At 37.1% G+C, this 19,879-nt stretch overlaps 1 protein-coding gene across 1 annotated transcript in view; it reads left to right on the forward strand.

Moving 5' to 3' along the window:
• The window catches only part of LOC130100433 (F-BAR and double SH3 domains protein 2), a 106,044-nt gene that overhangs the window by 83,412 nt on the left and 2,753 nt on the right, over window positions 1-19,879 (forward strand). The window contains 9 exon segments of the mRNA XM_056265897.1: window positions 3,392-3,508; window positions 4,087-4,191; window positions 6,923-7,084; window positions 10,090-10,224; window positions 13,802-13,885; window positions 15,966-16,143; window positions 16,959-17,179; window positions 18,194-18,365; window positions 18,464-18,555. Coding sequence (XP_056121872.1) covers window positions 3,392-3,508; window positions 4,087-4,191; window positions 6,923-7,084; window positions 10,090-10,224; window positions 13,802-13,885; window positions 15,966-16,143; window positions 16,959-17,179; window positions 18,194-18,365; window positions 18,464-18,555 — 1,266 coding nt within the window.

Raw genomic sequence — 19,879 nt, forward strand, 5'->3', positions numbered from 1 at the left:
AAATCACAGTAGATTAGCAGTTTCTGAAATACTCAGACCAGCCCTTCTGGCACCAACAATCATGCCACGTTCAAAGTCACTCAAATCAACTTTCTTCCCCATACTGATGCTCGGTTTGAACTGCAGGAGATTGTCTTGACCATGTCTACATGCCTAAATGCACTGAGTTGCCGCCATGTGATTGGCTGCTTAGAAATTAAGTGTTAACGAGCAGTTGGACAGGTGTACCTAATAAAGTGGCCGGTGAGTGTATATATATATGTGTGTGTGTTTTAAAGCACCTTTACAGAAATTCGTTGTTAATATGTATTAATTAATATTATGGATAAGTTATAGTAATAAATATTACTAGTTATTTATACTTATATCTGAGGTATATATTTCATTCAGTTCCTGTTTTCTTGACTTATTAAACCCATAACCTTGGCATTGCTAGCCCTGTGATACAGTTTGAGCTTCAGGATTCTAGGTTAATTTACACACTTCACCTTTGGAATAAGATGGATGTACTATGCATCACTGGAACACTTGATTCTTATTGGTCAGTCTGTGTTTTTCTGTGCTCAGATATTTGTGACTGTATGATTGTTGACTCAGGCATCAGATTTTCTATACTATGCTAGTGTCTCTGTTGACTATATAACATATTCATTTTAATTTAAATCAGTGTTACTTACCTATTTATTATTTGTTTATTTGTGATTAGCAGGATAATAGTTTCAGTCAGTCCTTAGTAACTTAACTTACCTTGTAGAAAAATGCTACAAAAGTGGCTTTTACACTGTAACGCTGTATTTTGCTTGTCAAATCCTTAGAGCGTCAACTGTTTGACACGTCAAATACTCTCAGACACCGTCGCTAGTATTGATCAACAGTGCAAACATACACACAGACACAATATTTTCCATCATACAGACGTGCAGAAAGCGTCAAAGATGCACGCATTCCATCACGCTCTCCCAGACAGCATCTGTGTGTGAGTTTGAAGCAGAGGCACATGGGATTGATTAGGCCTTTGCGAGCGGTTCTGATCCAGATGGAGCCCCTGCAGACTGTCATGTGTCCCAGCAGACTCGGGCAACCCAGCATGCCTCAAACACATACACCACATCTGCTTAGGGTCATGCCGAGAGAAAAAACAGGAAGATGTAAAAAAAAAAAAAAACATCTCAACGGGAGAGTGATGTTTAGATGCATTTTTTTTTCTCCCCCCTTTTAAGAAACCCTTTTGTCAGCCATGGCTAGTGTTGACATCAGATTGATGTGGCAGTATCGAGTGAGGATGCTTGTGTTAAAGTGCTCTGATTGAATTTATATTGATCAGTGTGTTGCCGTCAAATATTCACAAATGCAAGGCTGCATCGTCAGCAATACTGCCACATATGGTCAATATACGCAAGTCATTCCTTATGATTCTAAACCAGCTGAAGCATCGCAAACCATTGATGTTGTTTCTTATAGCAGGGGTAGAATATGACAGCTTTTTCAGAGATTGAGAAAGTTATTACATTTGATGAAAGATTATGAAGACAATTATAATGTGCACTATCATTCAAAAGTAAAAACACCAAGTTTCTTTCCTAAAAAGAAACAAAAAACACCAAGGCTGCATTTACTTAATCAAAAATACTGTAAAAACAGGAAATAGTGTGAGATATTATTACAATTATTAAAAGAACAGTTTTCTATTGTAATATATTTTTAAGTGTAATTTATTCATGTGATCAAAGCTGAATTTTCAGCATCATCACTCTAGTCTTCAGTCATGATCCGTCAGAAATGATTCTGATTTGCTGCTCAAGAAGCATTTCTTATGATTATCAATGTTGAAAATAGTTGTGCTCCTTAATATACTGTTGAAACCATAATTAATTTTTGAGGATTCTTAGATGAGTAGAACATTCAAAAGAATAGCATTTATTTAAAAAAAAAAAACTCTTTTGCTATTTTTTTAATGTCTTTACTGTCTTTTTATCAAGTGAATGTGTCCTTGCTGAATTGAAGTATTAAAGGAGTAGTTCACTTTAAAAAAAACTTTTGCTGATAATTTACTCACCCCCATGTCATCCAAGATGTCCATGTCTTTCTTTCTTCAGTCGAAAAGAAATTAAGGTTTTTGATGAAATGAAAACATTCCCGGATTTTTCTCCATATAATGGACTTCCATGGGAACCAGACGGTTCAAGGTCCAAAAGACAGTTTCAGTGCAGCTTCAAAGGGCTTTAAACGACACCAGACGATGAATAAGGGTCTTATCTAGCGAAACGATCGGCCATTTCAAAAATAAATAGAAAAGTTGAAGTTTAAAAAGCACAAATGATACACGTTCGTGACTCTCCTGCTCGAACTCGTTCATCAAAATGAACGAATCTTTTTTCGAGTCATTTCGTTCATTTCGTTAGTTGAATGAACGAAATGACTCGAAAAAAGATTTTTTTAAACTTCAACTTTTCTATTTATTTTTGAAATGACCGATCGTTTCGCTAGATAAGACCCTTATTCATCGTCTGGTGTCGTTTAAAGCCCTTTGAAGCTGCACTGAAACTGTCTTTTGGACCTTGAACCGTCTGGTTCCCATGGAAGTCCATTATATGGAGAAAAATCCGGGAATGTTTTTATCAAAAACCTTAATTTCTTTTCGACTGAAGAAAGAAAGACATGGACATCTTGGATGACATGGGGGTGAGTAAATTATCAGCAAAAGTTTTTTTTAAAGTGAACTAATCCTTTAATCTTACTGACCCCAAACTTTTGAACAATAGTGTACTCTGATTCATTTTTGCAGAAAGACCAGAAACTTGTATTAAATGGTGATTTTAAGACTCTTCACACTCTTATTGGAGACGTCGGTTTAAATGCATCCTCGGGTTATATTGTGTTCAGGTGTTTAAACTCAGAAATAAACAGATGCTTTGGAGAGACTGGCAATTAGTGGACGGCAGCTGGAAGGATGCTGTGATGAAGGAATAATAGACAGACTTGAGATTTGAGAAGACTTTGTAACTGTTATGCACTGTGCAATGCACATGTCCCACAATGAACCTCAACTCACCTCCTTAACAAGCAATTATGTAGCATCTCATCCTTAGATTGAAGAATCAAGCATCTTTTTCTTGCGCTATCTTCAGACCTTTTGTTTGTTCACCGTCTTTTCCCACTAGTCGACTCAGGTTGGTTAATTTGGATTTAAGTTGATTGATTAATCCATTGTGCTTCAGATCTGATATCAGAGATGGTGAAATGTCCTCAACTCTGTTCCTGGATCTGTTCTTTCTGTTTGTAATTGTGAATGTAATGAGTTCACTATTTTACCACTCTGATCTCAAACCTGTGATTCAGACAGGTGTGTGTTGCTGTGTTAACCGTGTGTGTGTGTGTGTGTTTGTTTCAGAGTCGACAGCTGGAATCGGAGACGGGAACCACCGAAGAACACAGTCTCAACAAAGAGGCGAGGAAATGGGCCACACGTGTGGCCCGCGAACACAAAAACATCATCCATTACAAACGGGTAAGAGGCGCTGGATGCACAATCATACTCGAAAACAACATCTATTACAAAGCGCGCTCTGCACACACACTTGGACATCTTCTGTAAGTGGCGAATCTTGTAAAAATCTGTTGAGATGCAAACTAATAATTTAATTACAAATGACTGAGCCAATGTCCATGTCACATGAATCCACAAAATTAAAAGAATAAACACTTAACCCTTAGATCTCTTATTATTTTATTTTATGTTCATGACAATTCAGTGAGTCCATTTTTACATTTTAAGTGTTTTATTATTATTATTAGATTTGAATGACTGCATATGCAGTATTTTTATCTACAGTAAAACATATTGCAATACAATATTATATAATATTTTTTGTATTGCAATATTATTACGTTTAATTATCATGAAATAAAAGCGGTAGAACAGATACTGCCACAAATGATTCTGTTGAACGTTGTTATTGTATCTTGTCTGATTGTTAGATTAGTGGCAGGAAATGTGATCTGATGCCATGATTTTTTTATTTTTTTTCAAGTTGGTTTCTTGCCAATTGAATTGAGCTGATTAACGGTAATTTGTTTTTATGGCAGGCTCTAGAGGAATGTGAGACACTCGGGACTCCGCCCACGGAACAAAGCCGGATCGAGCTGGAATTCCGAATAGAGGAGGCCAAGGAGAACATCCGCAAAGCAGAGGTGATGTGTGCCGCATGTCTGTCACCATTTACTCACTTTTGTGACGAAACACGTACAGCGTTTTTTTCTTCCGAGTAACACCAAAGGATAAGGTTAGCAGGATGGTCACGCTACTTTAACACTACAGTAAGAGATTGTACATATCCTCGCACAAAGCTATCATATCACTTCAGAAGACTAATAGTGCATGAGTTATATAGTTTACCATTTTTGGGGCTTGACGGCATCCGTCTCTGTTCACTTGTCCTGTAAACGTGTATGTTTGCACAAAATAATTTTGTGTAGTGCATTTATTTGAGTATCATTTCATTTGTATTTAGGAAAGGGCAGATCAGAGAAAAAACAAGGCAGAAGTACTTAGTAATAATGTCCCAAACGTCTCCAGCTTTCCTTCTGTAATGAATGCATTTCCCTTTCCAGACAGAGATGCATTTTCTCTCTCTCTATTGATCTGGTCAGAGACAGGCTGTCAGTCTCTTTGTCTGATCAATATGTCTTCTCCTCTAAGATGTCCTGCCATGTCCTTACACATGACTTCCAGCAGCCGTGGCGCCCTCTGCTGGCCCAGCCTGTGACCTCTCTTATCTGTTAAAGCAATAGTTCACATAAAAATGATAATTGTGTCATGGTTTAATCACCCTCATGTGGCTCTAAACCCAAATGACGACTTTATTTCTTGACGAAGAAATGTCTTTTCCATGCACTGTCAGCATACAATGACCTAGAGATGTCAAACACCAAAACAGTCAATAAATGAACCACTAAATGCTAAGTCTTTAGAAGTCATATTATGCTTTTCCAACATCGCTCTAAAGTCTAATTCAAACCTGCCGTTTTATGATGCATCACATCAGGTTTGTCATGATTGACACCAAACAAATTGGTCCTTGCATGTCTTGTAACTGATACAATCCCACCAAATTTGAATATGCACAAGTGCAAATCCCACATTGGTAAACGGGTGTGGAACAATATGAGAGTGAGTAAATGATGACAGAATTTACATTTTTGCGTGAGACTAACTCATGACAGTAAGATTGTGCTTTACTCGTTCGCTGAGAATGTATGTAGTAGATAAAACACCATCTTTGTTTTTCCTCTTGAAGCCAAATTATCATTAGTTCTTTCAGACCATTAAATATTTAATAACCCCATTAAGAACTAATGGACAAGCACCAACAACACAACAAGCAGAATAAGGAATGAAACAAAGTTGAGTTTGGAAATAGTAAGCTTTTATTTGGCACCAGGCAATGTGCCAGAGGAGTCTGTGTTTGCTCATCAACAAATATTAAAAGTATAATTGCACTTTAATTGTTTCCTTTGAAAATGTTTGTCCCCCTCAGAATTACATGGAAATGAAAGTCGTACATAATTTTAATACTCCGAAGCAGCTTCCAAATGCTGTTTGTCGTCTGTAAATTGAAACTGATGAGTCTTCAGGAAGTTAATTTGCATCTTTGCTTAATAATGAGAAAAGCTGAAGTGTGCAAGGCCAGCTGTACGCTCCTCTGAGATCAGACGCCTCACCTGTCTAATGAGGAGAACTACCTAGACATTGACTTCTGAGAGCTCAACGGCCTGTGTTTGGATATCGAGCTTCAGTGACGCTCACACTCCCAGCAGTTTTTAATGTATCTGTTTTCCTCGACAGTGTTGTTGTTTTTTAAATGCAGATTTGTATGCTTTCCAAGGCTACTTTCTCACAACGACTGTTTGTGACAGCCACGTTTAATGATCAAACTGACACCCTTTACATTTCCAGGACCCAGAATTGCATTGTGAGAGTGAGTTTGGTAAACCTTGACTGAACCAGTGTTATTTTAGTATTGTTTTTATACTGTTATAATATTATATACTATTGTAATTAATATTTTGAATTTACTTTTATTTTTATATTTTCCGTTTTCATTTTAGTTGAAGTTTTAGTAATTTTGTTATTTGCCTTTTGTCATTTTTATTATTTTTTTTTATATTATATTATTAATAATTGTATTTACATTTTTAGTTTTAGTCATTTTAGTACTTCAACTTATTTTATTTCTGTTAGCTGCCAAAGCAACATTTCTCATTTTATATTGTTAAAAATTTAAATAATAATGAAAAAAGTATTTCAACTTTATTTGTATTTTTATATATATATATTTTTGTTTAGCTTTATTTTTATTTCACTTTATTAGTCATTTTAGTACTTAAACATTAGCATAATTGTTTCATTTAGTTGCCAAAGCGAAATTTCACATTTTTAAATTTTTTGTTTTATTTTTTTCATTTGTAAAATGTTTTTTAATAGTTAACAATTCATTCATAAGTAGCTGCTTGAATACTACAGTATGTAAGATATTGTATAAACAGGACAAACTTTTTTTTTTTTTTTATTAAATTCACTTTTTTTAAAACATTATAATTAGAAAACAATATTTAGTAATTTTATGTACTTTTGTCATTTGTATTATTTTTTATATTCCTATTTAGCTTTTTTTGTGTTAGTTTTAGTAATTTTAGTACTTCAACTTAGCAGCGTTTCTAATAAAAAAAAGTTTTAAGTTTTTCATCTAATATTTATATTTAATGTTAAATTTAATTTCAGATCATCTTCAATTCATCCTGGACTGAACTAAACCACACTTGACAACTAACTAACAAGTTGCTGCTTGAATATTACAGTATATGTAAGCGGTTGTATAAACAGAACAACTTATATATCTTTTACTCTGTTTGTCTTTTTCAGACGATAAAGCTTAAAGCAGAGGCGCGTTTGGACCTTCTGCGGCAGGTGGGCGTTTCTGTGGACACGTGGTTGAAGAGCGCCATGAACCAGGTGATGGAAGAGCTGGAGAATGAGCGCTGGGCGACGCTACCCACCCTCACTACCCATGATCTTTCTATCTCGGTGAGAACCCTCTTTATCACAAATAAAAGTCCCTATGAAGTGGTTTGACATTCAGATTTTCTCACCTGTGTAATCATTTCCAATTGGAAGTTAAGGAAGTTGTGGCGTTACGACATCCCTATTATGACACCCCTGGTGCCCAGTAGTTAGTTCGACCTCCCCGACCCGACCCTTCCTGATTCTGTCAGCGTCATTGTATTCAGACCCTGCTAAATAAACAGTTTAGCCCATATGCCACGGCATCTCCATCAGTCAGGGAGAAATAATGTTGATGACAGCAGCAAAACCTCACCTACATTCCCCCGAACACAAGACACAGACCCTTTACACATGTGTTTGTTATCATTGCAAGAGAGAGAACAAATCCTTTTGAGACGCTAGAGGATGTGACAGTGAGTTATGAGCACTTGGTTGAATATTGTCATTTATGCCAATTACACAGTCTAAACCAAAGCACATTTGAACACATACTGTTTCATATATATTTTGGTGCACACTTTACATATTTACATCCCCAACTTTAATTATTCACACACACTAGTGCACATTTCAGTAGAAGATCTTCCTCCGAGATGGAGGAAGATCTTGCTGTGGTTTTTGCAATGATTGGCACATAATTGTAGAAATATGGATGAGACAGTGGTTGGAGAGACATATACATATACTGTACAAACACACACACATATATATATATATATAGAATTTATTCATGTACAAATGTTAAATATTTATATAATAAATAAATAAGGACACTCTTCCGCAAGCACAACTTATCCATAACCATAAACAAAGCCACCTCCTATTATCCATAAAAAAATTATCTTGTTCTCACTTTTTATGATTAAAACATCTGTTAAAGTCCCCCTGTAGTCAATCATTTCATCCCTTAAAATCCATCTTTAATCACCAAAATGACACATTTAAATGTTTTTTTCCTGTGTAAATGTTTTCTTTGTGCCTTAAAATAGCTTGAATGTAACTCTAATCCCTTGCCTCATTTAGTATTCACGGATGCATGAATATGCTAATTAGCTCCGCCTCCCCTCACTCACACCAGCTTAGAATACCTGATCCCCTCTGTCAACTTCACTGTAGTAAATGCTGCACAATGGCAAGTGGAAACACTGGTTTAAATCAGCCATACATGTTTGAACCAGAAACTGATTCAGAAGAAGTGGAAGAGCGACATGGGACAAATAACGGTAATAAATATAATTACCCTTTGGCTTGACTATGTTATCAAACAGCTAATAATGTGTTGCTAATGTTACATAAACCCGTTCGCCATCTCAGAGTCAGACAGCTGCCTTCTAAAAATCAGAAACGTTAAGAAATCCTTAGAAACGCTTGAACAACTCAACGTCAGTGGAGAAAGTCATATAGATCATCATGACATCATAATATACATCATATACATAATTCACCCGCTATAGTGCTAAATGTACCTGATTTTTCATATCAACAGGAAAAAAAATACCAGGATAACCTGGCTTCTCTTGAGACCCTCCTGCTTCTGAGAATAGTTAATGATATGCTAAAGCCCGCCCGCACGTTTACTTGATTGGTTACAAGGTAGTTTGTGAGAAACATTGCGTTTGCTTGCAAAACCTATACGTTCCCTCAAAAAAACGTTTGCGTTCCTTGAAAAACTTTGTGTTCTCTCGCAAATAACTTGTTACTTTTCTTCCCATCTCATATTTTTTTCCACCACCATGTCCCTTTAGGGCCTCCATGGTTTTGCGCACTAAGAGCGTCAGTGAAGTGCTGCAAGTTGACTCTAATCTGAAGTGAAATTTGAGCATAACTTTATATATATATACGCCATAGTACTTGAGTAAAGCGTGAATACTGCGAGACTAGCGTGTGAACATAGCTTATAGAGTAGTACTACAGTAAAGCACCAGTGTAGCGTGGTACATTAAGGTAATTGTAAAGGTAAGACAGAAATTTTAATAATGTGCCAGTTTAGCCCACAACGTAGACAGATTGACCTCTGACTGTGGTTTAATATTGGGCTGTGTGATAAACAATATCATAATCAGATTGTGATCAAATTTATGTTGATAATGACTATAAGCTCTGAACATTTTTACTTAATAGTTAATATGATTTACCCTTCCAGTCACAGCAGAAATAAACGCGACAACACCCAGTCGTTCTACGGGGAGCCGGTGAAATCGAACTGTGTTCATTTTGAAATATTACTAACAATATAAAAGTTATTCTTACATTATAAAAATCAGTTAAGATTTCACAGCAACCTTTAGGTGGACATTTACACTAAAAGGCTTTTATTTGCTAAAAAAAATAGTATAAACTATCAATCAGACGAGGCATGTAGTAGATTGTGTGCAATAGGTTTTTATGGAAGGTTTTGATCATGTTGATAATTTAGAGGCCTTTAAATTTGCCTATCAAATATGAGACAGTAGGCTTAGGCTATATAAGGTTAAGATAACAGTGACCTCAGTGTTTTCTCACACTCCAGTGCTTCAGTCTAAGGCTGTTTATGTCAGCCTTGGGCGTAGCCTAAATATCAGTCACCGCCCACCACATCACAGGTTACAGATTACAATGACCTCGTCTGGCCTCATGATTCAGACTCCCAGTGAAAGTTCTCTTGACCTTCACTGAAGGATCAGTTTTCAACCTGAACCTATTGTAACCAGTTAAAACTAGTAATGTGAGAGATACAGTGAACAACTGAGGAGGTATGAGTGTCCAATGCCTGTGTCTTTTGTTGATTTTTCTGTTGCTACATTTTGTCTCTTGGGGAAAAATGTTCTCCTGATCCCCACAAGGCCAATGAGATTGGTGGGCGGTAACTAGGTAACTAACACACCTCTGGAACGCTGGTCTTTTGAGCTGTTTGTTCCATGCAGTTGTATGTTAACCCACAAAGAAACCCTCAGGCAAACTTTTTTGAGTTTATTGAATGATACTGAATCAACAAGCGAGCCGTGGTGTTTGTCAGAGTAGTGACACGCATTGTCATGTTTCTGTAGACCACAGTGGATTTGGACAGAGAGGAAGGAGAAGAATTAGAAGAGAACATGGAGACGTACGACGACAGCAGCTCAAGTCCTTCAGGAACCCTGAGGAACTACCCGCTCACCTGCAAGGTGCTCTACTCGTACAAGGTAAATTCACACATTTAACTGGGGCTTACGAATGTTCTGAAAACTGTGGCGACCAGTGATTTTGTTCATTGAAATAAAGCTAAAATAAAAATTTTAGATGAAAAACTGAAACTTACTGAATCATGAATATTTATGTATAATCAATATTTATAATGTATTAATATCATTTTATTTCAAATAAAATGTTATAAATTGTTTTTAAATTGATGTTTTACATCAAATTAAAAACTAAAAACTTGCTTGGAAAAATGTATTAATTTATAATAAATAGACACAATCACTTAACTAATCCACAACCATAAACAAAAGCACTTTCTATAATAGCTCTTCTTTTTTTTTTAAAAAACTATCTTGTTTCACGTTTTGCATTTATTAAAATAAATAGGCTATAGAATGTAAAAATACCTTTATTTATTTAAACACACATTTAACTGGGGCTTAGGAACTGTCTGAAATGTGTGTTATTTGTAACTAAAACAAACTTTTTTTAATGGAAATAAAGCTGAAATAAAATTAAATGTAAATATTAGATGAAAAAACTAAATTTAAAAAAACTTAAAGGTGCAATGTGTAAAAATTTAGTATCTATTAACAGAAATGCGATATGACATCCATAACTATGTGTTCAGTGCTGTATAAAGAACTTACTTAATAAACCGTAATGTTTTTATTACCTTAGAATGAGGCATTTATATCTCCATAACCGCGGGACCCCCATCTATAAAGGTCGACATATTGTGATGTCATGTTTCTATCGTAGCCGACGGCGAACAAACAGCGCTACAGAGCGCGTTTCATCACTACATTGAAAGAGAAGCAGCAGAAAGCTAGAAGCTAGCCATAGACACAGTGAGTAGTGACTTTTCCCTTGTCAGTGGTGTAATCCAACTAAAATATGTAGTTGGATTGTTTCATGTAACTTAATTCTTCTCCCTCGCTGTGTTATGGCTTTGCTATGTGGGGATAAATGTGCTGGTTACGTTCATGAGACAGCTGATTAGTAGGCTACTCTTGTTATTGACCGTAAAACAGTTACAGGAATCACCAACCCGTCGATCTTGGAAGCATTTTAAGTCGATCGAGTTTCCAAAATCAGAGAAAAAAAAGCCTATTGTGTGTAGTAAATGGTGTCTAGGGGATGCGGAGGCGCGCGCGCTGTTACAATCACGTCATTTTTGCCGCGCGCACCTTTGGGCTCATTCGGATGCGTCCAGTATAAACAAGGCTTTACGCTTTAACCAGCTCAGCCACAGTAACAGCTCATATTAGCCAGCTAAACTTTTACTACCCTGTTAGAAAAAATATATAGTTGCATAGTCTCATGTGGTTCTTCTCCCTAGCTGTATTATGGGTTTGCTATGTGGGGAGAAATGTGCTGGTTACGTTTGTGAGACAATCAGTTGATTACTATTATTATAGTATGTATTAAGACCCTTCATCCTCACCTGACTATGGCTTTGTAAACTTTATCCATGATGTGGTTTATAATGGACTGTTGTACAGAAACTTGGTTTACTCTGGGCTGGCTATTCTCTGCTGTCTCGATGTTTGTCCCGTTTTAGCCACCGTAGGTTCTTCGAAAGGGAGGGGTGAGCAGTGGGCTGAGCCATTAATGCAACTCGCAACCGAACCGCTAGATGTCGCTAAAAATACACACTGCACCTTTAAATGAAAATATTTCCTTGGCAACTAACTAAAAATAAGTTGAAGTACAAAAATGACTAAATCTTAAATAAAAGCTAAATAGAACTATTTAAAATAATAATAATATCAGTGACAGAAGCACATAACAAAATTACAAAAACTTGAAATAAAATTAAAGCTAAATATATACAAATAAAAGTTAACAAATGCAAAATATTGATAAATCCTATAATAGTATTAATAGTACTAAAATAACATGTAATAAACCTCATCAAAGTCACAGATATGACATTGTTTAAAATACCTAGTTTACACATCAAACTTCAAGAAAAAAATCAAACTTTGAAGAAATGAGTGCAGAAGTGATGACGTCACTTTGTAGGACAATTCGGAAGCTAGCGGCGCATGGGTTCCCTCGATCGAAAAGCTATGCATTTTCCCCATAGACTTTTGGAAAATCGCAAAAAATAAGATCTGTGTATAACAAAGAGTTGTGACCCTTACACGTTTTGTCTATCAAGATAATCTTTACAAGTTAATCCAAAATTTATACTTTTTGAAGCCTATATAAAAAATTTTAAAAACACAAGCAGACACAATAAAGTTTAAAAAACCACAAGCAGGTTATAACTCTGTGTTCTATGTCATAGATCAAAACGTGAAAATATTTAGAGGCTTTGTTCACCACAGACCTTATTTCAGGCGATTTAGCAAAAACCCATTCAAAAATCCCATAGACTTTAGAGCGAGGGAACCGGGAGTGCTAAAATGCTAACTCACTTCCGCGTTTTGGCCTAGAGAGTGACGTCGTAACTTTGGCACTCTATAGCTGGGGGTTTCAGTCACGTGATTATGATGTGACGCGGGAAGGCGGGGGCGATTTCAGATGGAGGGCAGGAAGTAAACATGGAGAATACGTCTATGGAGGAAACCGTTGCGGAGAGTCCGTATTGAGTCTACTTTACCTTGATCATTTAATGTCCCATTCCCACTGATCCCCTGAACGACAACCTAATGCTATATAAACACAGACACAAAAAAACACGTTGGCTAGCTAACATACCTGCAGAGACACGGCATTAACAGACTCTGCTCCTCCCAAACCGCAGACGTAACGTTACGTTAAAAATCCACTTTTTACGGCGTTGTTCCGTGAGCTTTTATGAATGACAATCTTTGGTACTCTATAAAAACCCTTTCCCTTTTCTCGATTAGAACGATTGGAGCCGCCGTAAACTACACAAAACTTTGATGGCAGATCCTCAGCTATTTCACTTCCTGCCCTCCATCTGAATTTTCGCGCTCTCGCGATGCAGCAGCGTGACGTCACGTGAAACCAACCTATTACATTTGAATTTGAATTGAATTTTGTTATAACACACATGACACTGTTGGAATAAGTCTCAAATGTCTGTCCCTATTCGGTTTATTATACTAACAACTAAAAGCTAGTCAATTTGCAAATATATTTAGAAACATTAGCTTAGCAATAACATTAGTCAAAGATGGCATCTCTGTTGTTAACATCTTTTCTCCTCAGGGAGTTTACTTGCTCAGCAGCTTGGCTCATGAATATTAATTATGTTATTTAGGATTCGCATAACATGACGTCCTAACTGATCTGCTGAAAATGCTGATGTTGGTCAGTACTAGGGCTGCAGTTTACCGCTTTCACATTTATTCTTTCAATGCAGCCAGTTCAGGCTGGCATTTTATAATGCATGCTGGAATTTTTTTCATAATACTGCAGCCAAACAAAATAAATATTTAAAAAATCCCCCTGCACTTTACTGTCTTCCAGGATCCGTTCTCTTATTTGTAATGGTTGTGTCTGCGAAACTGCTAAAATGTCTGCTGGTTTCTGGAGAAATATTAACCCACACAGTTGGCCTTGTATTGCTCAATAGTCTTTTCACCTCTCTCTTTCTCCCAGGCCTCTCAACCCGATGAACTAACGATCGATGAGCATGAGATGTTGGAGGTTATAGAAGACGGGGACATGGAGGACTGGGTGAAGGTGAACCAATCATACCATTGGTTATTTTAGCAGTTTAACACCACCTGCTGAAGTTTATTTTTTATCCCAAATCAATCAGACTACAATTCTAGAAGATGTACAGGAGAAAAAATGTTTGTGTTTTAGAGCTCAAGACAAGATTTCCACAGAATTCCAACAACTGTTCTTCTGAAAGGTCTACACCAGCTTTTTGAATGACGGTTCTTTGAATTCTGTGGAAATATTTCTGCTGAGCTCTGAGTGGGTGATGATTCCAGTTTGATTATTGCATTTTTTGGTTTAGTATATTTTTAGAAATAATCTTATTCTTTTAGCTTCTATATTTAAAGTCAATGAAACGCAACTAGCAACATCTTTTTTTTCATATTGTGGCGTATATCAGAGTGAAACGGATTATCGAAAAAAGAAAATTATGTAGGTTGCATTTACTTTTTACGTTTAATCATTTAGCAGACACTTTTATCCAAAGCGACTTCAAAATGAGGAAAACAATAGAAGCAGTCAAACTAAGGCCCCATCCACACTACTGCGTTTTAGTTTAGAAACGGAGAATTAAAACGAATACGATCTCCGTCCACACCAGCGTTTTAGCTGCGTATTAGAATTGATATCCGTCCACATTAAAACGACTGAAAACGCGGATCACGTGACCATTCACCTACACTGGGCATGCGAGTGCCGGTGTAAACAGGAAACAGATGGACTATTCCTCAGATTTGACAAAGAAGAAAGTAGCTAAGTTATCTCTGCAAAGAGCGACGCTCCATGTACGTTCGATACCGCCGCTGCACATGGGAATTGTCACAGATCGCTCGAATAATAGCTTGCCTCCGGCGCATGTACGCAGTTATAGCATTGAAAAAAGGCAGAATTTACTTTCACAACAGCTGCTAGCAAAGACATCAAAGTCAGAAACGCTTGCCATGACTGATGACACCCAACCAGAGAGCCGAGCGTGAGCCTCCGCATCATCATTTCTAAAGTCCTCCGTTTTGACCCATCTTCACTAAAACGCCCTCCGGAGATTCAAAACGGCAGCGTTTCTAAACTTATCCGTTTTAGGTCTTCGTTTTTGCCGTTTTAGTCTGAATGGGAGGTGCAAACGTAGCAAAAGGTCTCCGTTTCTAATCTAAAACGTAGTAGTGTGGATGGGGGCTAACAGTTGGGCAACAGTATGCAAGTCATGTGACAAGTCCCAGTTAGTCTAGCACAGTACACAGTACAGTAAATAAATAGATAGATAGAATAGAAATAGAATAGTAAGTGTTAGTATTAATGGGTCAAGTGTTGACGAAAAAGATGCGTCTTCAGTCGTTTTTGGAAAAAAAAATGTTGGCCTGGTCATTCCACTAGCAGGGAACAGTCCAGGTAAAGGTCTGTGAAAGTGATTTTGTGCCTCTTTGGAATGGCACCACAATGCGCCGTTCACTTGCAAAGCACAAGCTTCTGTAGGGCACATAAGTCTGACGTAGTGACTGAGTTTAGGTATAGGGGTGCAGAGCCAGTGGTTGTTCTGTAGGCAAACATCCATGTCTTGAATTTGATGCAAACTGCTATTGGCAACCAGTGCAAATTGATGAAGAGAGGAGTGACGTGTGCTCTCTTCAGCTTATTAAAGGCCACTCTTGCTGCTGCATTCAGGATCGGTTGCAGAGGTTTGACAGTACATGCTGGAAGGCCTGCCAAGAAAGCATTACAATAGCCCAGTCCGGATAGAACAAGAGCTTGGACAAGGTTGTTGGTTTAAAAATGAATGCAAATTTGTAGTCAGTTGTGGAGGGATGGGTTTTGAGCATGTCACCAGCGAAACGTCTGACATCTTCACTGGGAGATCCAGTTATGACATTTTGAAGGTAAAAAAAAAAAAAAGAAGAAAACTGCATGGATGATTTGTTCACAATAAGATCTATTCCATGCATTTAAATATAAATTTAGGGTGAATTTTCATTTCTTCCCATTTTTAACCGTTCCATATTTTTCACCCCAAAATCAGTTAAGAAAATGGGGTTCAAGTCTGCAGATTCTGTTTGGCCCCGGTCATAGATGACTTAATGCTTAATGATGTAAATGTTGGTTCCAGGCGCGAAATAAGTCCGGCCATGTGGGCTATGTTCCAGAGAAGTACCTGCAGTTCCCCACGTCCAACAGCGTGCTAAGCATGCTCCAGTCCCTCGCTGCTCTGGACGCACGTTCACACTCCTCCAGCAACTCCACCGAGCCTGAGCTGGCATCAGGCAGCTTCAACGGAGACAGCAGCAGTGAGTCAAACACACACACAGAGACAGGTGAATGCTGATGATGTGAGTCACAATGCATCGAAATATTCATTCTGGCCTTCATTAATAAAAATGTGTCAAAAGCACTATGGTACTAGTACTACCATGTTTTGTTGTGTTTTTGGACATGGTCTCACAATCATTGAGAACTTGGAAATGTTAAAATCCCATGATATTTCCAAGACTGAAAAGTCTAAAAAATAGTCAACATACACTACAGTTCAAACGTTTGAGGTCAGTAAGACATAAATTCATTCTTTTATTCATCAAGGATGCTGTCATCAGATGTGACAGTAAAGACATTTAAAATATTACAAAAGTCATCAAAGTATCATGAAATAAATAATGTATCACTGTTTCCACAGAAATATATAGCAGCAACTGTTTTCAACATCGATAATAATAATAAGCTTCTTGAGCAGCAAATCAGCATATTAGAATGATTTCTGAAGGATCATGTGACACCGAAGACTGGAGTAATGCTGCTGAAAATTGAGCTTTGATCACAGGATTAAGAGAGTTCTTTTATATTGTAATAATATTTCACAGTATTGCTGTTTTTACTGTATTTTGTATCAAATAAATGTAGCCTTAGTGAGCAGAAGAGACAAAAACATTACAAATCTTACCACCCAAAACTTTTGAACAGTGGTGTTGTTTTTTTTTTTATGGATACAGTCCCTAGCTAGTGAGCTTGTGCCTTTAAGATGTATCCAACATATTTAAAATAACTCAAAAGAGCTTGCTATCTTCACACCTATTAATAGCCCCTTTCTTTTCTTCTTTTTCTCTCCCAGTGAGTTTTGTGAAGGCCATGTATGACTACGAGGGTCAGACGGATGACGAGTTGTCATTCCCAGAGGGAGCCATCATCCGCATCCTCAACAAGGACAACCAGGAGGACGACGGCTTCTGGGAGGGAGAGTTTAACGGTCGAGTGGGCGTCTTTCCGTCCGTGCTGGTGGAGGACCTGACAGCCTCAGAAAACGGAGACACTCACTGGGGAACAGACACACAGGTAAGACATCCGAAACTCACTCTGACCAGTAAATGACCATGAGACTCTGTCCATACTCATTGTGGGTTTGATGTCGGAGTCCTGCCCTTGATTACAGGCGTGGACACTTCCTTCCTGTAATCAATGCCATCCGGGGTCGTGCCAGATCAAAGCCTTTCTTATTATCCTAATCATGTGAATACAGTCATAATAAAACTATACTTTAATGTGGATAATATAGCATTATATAATTCATTACACGATTCTCTGGAATACTTGATTCTGAATAGTCAATCGCAGAATTTTGCTGTCAGATGTTTTTGTGTAAGGACGTTAAGCTATTTTGCTAGTTGGTATGTCTAAGATAATCATAAATGTGTGTTCTTTGACAATTAAATACCTCTTTATGATTCTGAGTTTTATATAATTTAATAAAACAGTACACTACCAGTCCGTTCAAAAGACTGGCTCTGTAATATTTCTAACGTTTTTAAAAGAAGTCTCTTCTGCTCACCAAGGCTGCATTTATTTGATCAAAAATACAGTAAAAATGCCAATATTGTGAAATATTATTACAGTTTAAATTAACTGTTTTCTATTTTAAAATGTAATTTATTCCTGTGATGCAAAGCTGTATTTTCAGCATCATTACTCCAGTCTTCAGTGTCACATGATCCTTCAGAAATCAGTCTAACCTGCTGATTTGCTTCTCAAGAAACATTTCTTATTATTATCGATGTTAAAAACAGTTGTGCTGCTTCTATTTATTTTTTTGGAAACAAACCGTGATACATTTTTTTCAGGATTTTTTGATGAACAGAAAGTTCAGAAGAACGGCATTTATTTGAAATAGAAATCTTTAAATTACTTTACTGTCACTTTTGATCAATTTCATGCATCCTTGCTGAATAAAAGTATTAATTTGAAAAAAATCGTACTCAAACTTTTGAATGGTAGTGTATATTAACCAAATCTGACACCGAAAGGTTTGTATATACGCTAGCTTAGCATTGTAACATGTGTTGTCCTCCCCAGGTGTCCCCGTGCCAAAGGCTTCATTCATCACTTCCTCCTCTGCCGCTGTACGACCAGCCGCCCTGCAGTCCGTACACGAGCCCGGAGACCAGCAGTGCTCCCTCACTGCCCCGCTCACCGTCTGTCAACGGGGAACACAAACTGCCCATCCTGCAGAAAGCCGCTGTCCATAGTAAGACGCTAGTCGCCGCAGCTACTGTCGTCTTGTGTTACTCTCTATATTCATGTCTGTTAAGATTTTCATTTGAGAATGTTTTACATTTGGTTTAGATCACAATTCCAGCTTAAGTCCAGAGAGCCCAGGCTTCTCTCAGCCGTTGAGACTCACTCCAGATGGATCCGGACCTGGAAAACTCAGACCTGTATGTGAACCAATCTGTCTTTGGCTGTTTTATGAACATCCTGCTCTAATGTCCCAATATTACATTTTAAAACCATTATGTGTACGATTGTGCAGTTTCTTACATTTAGAAAAATATAGTTTCAAAAAACTAGATTGCTAAGTGATTGCTCACTTTGTTTTCAGATCACTAGAGCTTTAAAGTCCAGAGAAATATATAATTTTATAAATGTAAAATATATAATTTTATAAATGTAAAAATGAAATATACAGACCATATTTCATCCCCCAAATATAACAGATTATATTTATCATCAATAAAATTAAAGGAATACATATTTTCACATTAAATATCCAAATTAATGTAGAAACAACATAAAGACGGTTTATTTTAAATATTTGTTTAATGGCATCTTTTTACTAAGTACCATGAATGAAGGCCAGAATCACCTATTCCAATAATGCTACTGACTGATGTCTCTATTAAATAATTTTTTTCTCAGTATCTAAGGATGAAATGACTAATTATAGCCATTCAGTGTTACAGTATAAATGAAATCCGTCATTTTTAACATTTAATAGGCTTCAAAAATATATAACAATTTTCAACTTTTAAAGGTGCTATATGGAACTTTTCTTCTAAAATGAATCCTTTTTTTATTGCCTGTGTGTGAAGGGGTTGTAATCACACATTACAATGATCCACTTGTCGGGTTTTGCTATTACCTCTGAAGGCCAATATTCATATTTATATGTGAAGTCTCCGGGTCGGATTTACCGCGAAATCCATCGGATGTGACGTGCATGCGCGCTCCCGAGCCTCTCTCCTTATATACAGTCTATGCGACCGACGGCACTGCAGCTGACGACATGGAGTCTGATAACACCCAAAAACGACCTGCCTCCAGCACAACACACATCCAACACTAATTCCACATAAATATAAAAAACAAAACAAAGTTTTATCTGCTGAAGCTCGTCAGGCCAAACGTGATTCTGATCGACTCAGGACGAAAACACGGATCAACATCGGCAGAGCTTTTGAATTATTAGTAAACTCAAATGAATAGCAAGGTAAACTACATGAGACACAAAAGACTGTTCCAGGATAAGAAAAGGTGCTTTAGGATACTTGTTTTATGTACTAGATCTACGTTATAGATCGTTACGCTATAACGTAATTCATCCCACTATCATATTGTTTATAATAAACATTTCCAGACACGTTCAGTACAGTAATGTTACTTCCTACTGTCTTACTGTTACACTGACATTGTTCAGTCTAGTTCACTAACCGTTTTCGTTATCATATTATACATTCACCCATGTTGACATTGTTGATTGTG

The sequence above is a fragment of the Rhinichthys klamathensis genome, unplaced genomic scaffold (genome assembly GCF_029890125.1).
Source record: "Rhinichthys klamathensis goyatoka isolate OS25496 unplaced genomic scaffold, OSU_Roscu_1.1 h1tg000242l_1, whole genome shotgun sequence".
NCBI classification, from domain to species: Eukaryota; Metazoa; Chordata; class Actinopteri; order Cypriniformes; family Leuciscidae; genus Rhinichthys; species Rhinichthys klamathensis.